At 49.4% G+C, this 4,479-nt stretch overlaps 2 protein-coding genes across 2 annotated transcripts; both read left to right on the top strand.

Annotated features, from left to right (window-relative positions):
* Positions 1–210: 210 nt before the first annotated feature.
* On the top strand, positions 211–762 carry FIESC28_10404 (uncharacterized protein; the record flags this gene model as incomplete). The annotated part of the gene is made up of 1 exon (XM_031164536.1): positions 211–762. One exon carries the CDS (start codon positions 211–213, stop codon positions 760–762), a length of 552 nt encoding a protein of 183 aa, XP_031011404.1.
* Positions 763–2,601: 1,839 nt separating this feature from the next.
* Positions 2,602–3,879, top strand: FIESC28_10405 (uncharacterized protein; the record flags this gene model as incomplete). Its single annotated transcript, XM_031164537.1, has 2 exons — positions 2,602–2,623; positions 2,672–3,879. The coding sequence occupies 2 exons, from the start codon at positions 2,602–2,604 to the stop codon at positions 3,877–3,879; spliced, it is 1,230 nt and encodes a 409-aa protein (XP_031011405.1).
* Between the last annotated feature and the right edge of the window lie 600 nt (positions 3,880–4,479).

Raw genomic sequence — 4,479 nt, forward strand, 5'->3', positions numbered from 1 at the left:
CAGTTCGTATTCCACAAGGCTGTTCAGAACATATAACTCCCTATCCCTTTATTCAACCACGTCGAAAAAAAGAATATACCAACATCCATCTCGCAGATTGATAATAAATACCCCACGAATCCCCCCCTTTCCAAGTCTTTGGATCACCGCGGGTATATTCCACCGCCATTTCTCACAGACTATCGCAAGCTTTCACTTACGACCGCCAATATGCCTACCCAGACACCTTCCGAAACCGCTCCCAGAGGAACAGAACCTCCGAAGCCCAAAAGCACAGTCAGCTACACACCTGTTCCACAACAGGATATGATCATCGGCGAGCAAAAGCCAACTTTGGATGAGTCCCTTCACCATCTCGTCGCAGCTACAGAGGGATTGCGCCGCTTTCCTCCTCAGTCTGCTGCTACCAGCCCTTCATCTACTGACTCATGGAACCACTACGATACTGACCCCGACGAAGATGATATATCTGATACTGACACATGGCCAGGCAGAAAAATAGATAGCCACGTTGGCATTCGCCAACTAACCCGCTGGCTAAACCACCACAAAACCTCCGAACTAGATTTTTACTACAACTCAATCATCCAGCACATTGAATGCCAAGACATCCAACTTGGCCTCGTTTATGGAATCATAGCTTCTTCCGATGGCTTGCCTGATGAAGAGAAGTGGCCTCCAAATTGGAACAAGCTTTATCCTGTCATGCAATGGATCACGAACCATCTTGTTGCTGCCGTTCAGAGTGTTCCTGAGAGTTAGAGAGAAAATTTTACGAAGAAGGGGGAGCAGAAGATGCTTGAGGATGGTATTGTGAGGGATGAGTTTGATGGTGATGGTTCCAAGGGTAAGTCAGTTGAGGTGGTTGAGCAGCATCAGTCCCTTGGAAAGATTCTCGACCCTGAGTTTAGCACGCAGAGACCCCGGCGACAAGTCCGAGAGACACCTGTTGATCGGCCACCTGCAAGGCTTCCAAACTCTGAGTCTGGTACTCAGACAAAGGACCGCAAATGGCCAACTAACGCGGAATTCCGTCAAATTCAGCACAATATGCGACGAAATGAAGCACGTTACGTCGAAAAGAGATTCGGGATGAAGGTTCTCTGGGATGCCAATGGACAACATCTACCCCTGGTGTGCAGGCTGGGACATATACGCTGAACGAGTCCAATTGTTCGAAGTGACTAGTCCGATGAGTTCACGATCAGGCTCTGAACTAACATTAGTTACAACGAACGTCTATACATCGTTCTTGGCTTTAAGGAGTTGAGCATTAAATGCTACGATTGTCCATCGTGTTGTTTTGATCTGTATGCCTCAAGGGCTTGGTTACTTAAAATTCTCACGTAGCATGCTCTTCGGACATCTAAGCTGCGTCTCTATTGTGAACTACATAAACTGGCAGCTACTAACATCAATAGACACGTGATCCCAATTCGCGACAGGTGCCCAGCTTAGCTTTCCTGATCTAAAGTCCACAATGTCTGTACGAATTCCACAGCGCCTGGGTATTGACCGGCCATTCCCCTTTATACGCCAACGCAAAAGTACAAAGGAAATAAACAAAGTACAAGGGTCGTTCCATCTGATCCCTCGCCAATTTCGCGTCGTATCAAAACTCATGCTCATCTGTCAAGTCCAAGCGTCAGTCAAAGTTCAAGATCGTGATATATAGGCGCCTGTTGGACTTATCAAGGCTGAGTAGCAGTGAGACTGTTCTCTTCCTCCTGAGCGTCGATCTAAAGGATAAGAGATATCCTTCAAGTTGATCCAAGATTCGGTTTCGCATGATCACTTGGTTTTCTTTTCCTTGGGTGCTTCTTGTATGCCATACATTTCTTTCTAGGCGTCGAGCACTTCGGATGGCTGGACTTCTTCGGACCAGTCCTTCTCGGTCTCTCTCATGAACACTTCCTTGCTTCGAAGTTGCTTGTAAGAGAGGCAGGTCTTGATGTCCCCAGTGGACATCTTCATCCACTAGGTGTGGAATGTGACCCTAGCTGTCGTGCGTCCCTCTCCATGGCCCCTTGTCCAGACTCCGACATCGAGACTAGGTACCGCGAACCAATTCGTGGTAGCCGCGGAGAGGTAGACCTTGGCCTCACGGTTGATGTCCTTAGGTTTCAATGCTGGCATGTTCGGCGTTTGGGATCAAAGGTACACAGGTGTTTGGTGTGGTGAAATCGAGTTGGCAAAGAGTTGTGTTGAGATGATTCTTCTGTCAGGAAGGCCTGAAGGAGACGAGAGAGTCATCTTGGCCAATGTACATAGCTACAGCAGTGACAATGTTTGCAGCAGTGCCAGCTGTTACAGCAGTGACAGTTCGAGTCCATGGCAGTGACAGTTCGAGTCCATGGCAGTGACCCAGTTGCAGTAACACAAGTGCAGAACATGGATGCAGTTCCACAATAGCGGTTGTGGCACTGCACTGCCAGCTTAAGAATATACCTTTGTGCCTCTCTAGTGCCCATTTCCCGCCTAACTCAACTCTCCTCCTGCAACATTTTTCGCATCTGAGTCACCACACCAAAAAGCAGCAGCCAACACAACAAACCGCCCGCGACCTTCCATTTTATCACCGCCTCAAGAAACTCAACAGCCATGGAGCGCGCGAACGAATCCGGTAAGACCCTCTGGCCAGTACATCAATCAGCTCACTCACAGTATCTAGGTTCGTGCAAAGAGATGCCCGAATCGATCATCTCCGGATACCAGGCTGGCGCGTCGCTCAACCTCGAAGTCCTCGCTAGTCCCAGCCCTTCAATTCCCATCCTCCCATCAATATCGAACCTCGCTGTCAAGATCGAGAAGATCCTCTCAGTAACCATGGCCCCCGTGATGCTCGTCGCATTCGACACCCCTGCCGGCTCAAAACGTGCGGTTCTCAAGCTGTTCGACCGACGCTTGGGGTCCTCGCTGCGAAGGGATCCCGATGGACAACACATTCCCTGTCGCGTCGAAGATGAGGAGGCTTTCAAGGCGTTTGTGCGCCGAGAACAGCCTGTGCCTTTTCTCCGAAACAAAGAGGAACGGATGAAAGAGGAAGAGGGACTCGAACTACTGTCATTCCTGGGAGCCGCAGCCTGGTTGGAAGCGCCGGAAGAGCCAAAGGGACAAGCAAAGTTTGAACTTGAACTTTGGCATGAGTCTTACGAGTTTCACCAGATGGAGGTAAGGGCATACAATCACCTACAAGACCTCCAAGGCATCGTCATTCCTCGCATGTATGCATCTGTGCGACTTCCTTGCACAGAACAGTATGGCAACCCCAGGATGGCTTATTTCTCCAGTCCCTACGGCATCCTCCTTGAGTATATCGACGGAGGAAGTCTCTTTGACAATCCTGACAGTATGGTTTCTCCAGTTGGATTAACGGAGCTTGTGCAACGCGCCGTCAATGGAGCTTATCAGATCAACGAACGCGGTCTCATTCTCAACGACAGTGGGCCGCGCAATGTAGCAGTCGACAAGCTGCTCAACAAGCCATACATCATCGATCTTGCGCAATGCACCTTCAAGGAAGACTTTTTTGATGAGGAAGACCTTGACGACCTTGAAGAGGGAACGACTCTTGAAGATGCTTGGTTGGAGATGGTCCGGAGCGAAGCCAATCCATCTTCTATTGGCTGTGTCATGAAGAGGAGGTTGGAGGTTGACCATAGTATCAAGATCGAGGTAACCTTTCCGGATATGAGAAAGATTATGGAGTACAATTCCCTCGTCACTACTGACCCTCGTCGAGTGAGGAGTTACTCAACCTGTGCGGGTCCGTCAACCATGATCAACCGCGGCCTTGGCAACGATCATCACGTCACCACGGGTTTCGGCACCGAAATCTGGCTGAGAATGTGGGAGGCATTTCGCCTGGCAGTCTCTTGAGGTACAACAACTGTGGCGAGATTGTTTAGTTGGATCAGGGCAAGATTGGTTCGGTCGCTAAGAAGGGTTATACACAGCTAGGTATTGGGGTCATGTGTATTGAAGCGATGGTCTCTATTGCTAGCTTGGACTGGAGTTCCAATGAATACACCAATCATCTTACATACTTTACCTTCGACTCGCTTATCTCTGTCTAACGAACGCCTGAAGTATAAGCGGCAAGTCCATTGGGCTAGTCCCGGGCGCTGGTAGCGTCGAGCTGGGAGGTGGGGACAAGACATCATAAGTGAAGGCGGCAGTGATTAAGTTGCAGCAAACGGGATTTTGAGGATCTACGATATGAGGCCAATGCCGAGATTGAGTTCAGTTGGTGGATTGAGTTCGGAGTGGAACGAGGACGGAGCTGGAGCACTAGGAGGTGATAAGCTTGAGGATCACCTAGGGCTAAGCAGAGCAAGAAATGTCGGTAGTATCCCAAGATACCAAGAACAGAGAAGAAGGCAGTGTGGTAGCAATCAATACAGAGAAAGTAAACGAACAAGAACAGGACCGAAGAACAATGATGACGGAGGAGAAGAACAGAACTGAAAGACAGCAGTG

This window comes from Fusarium coffeatum, assembly GCF_003316985.1.
Source record: "Fusarium coffeatum strain FIESC_28 chromosome Unknown BRIP53273_contig_305, whole genome shotgun sequence".
NCBI classification, from domain to species: Eukaryota; Fungi; Ascomycota; class Sordariomycetes; order Hypocreales; family Nectriaceae; genus Fusarium; species Fusarium coffeatum.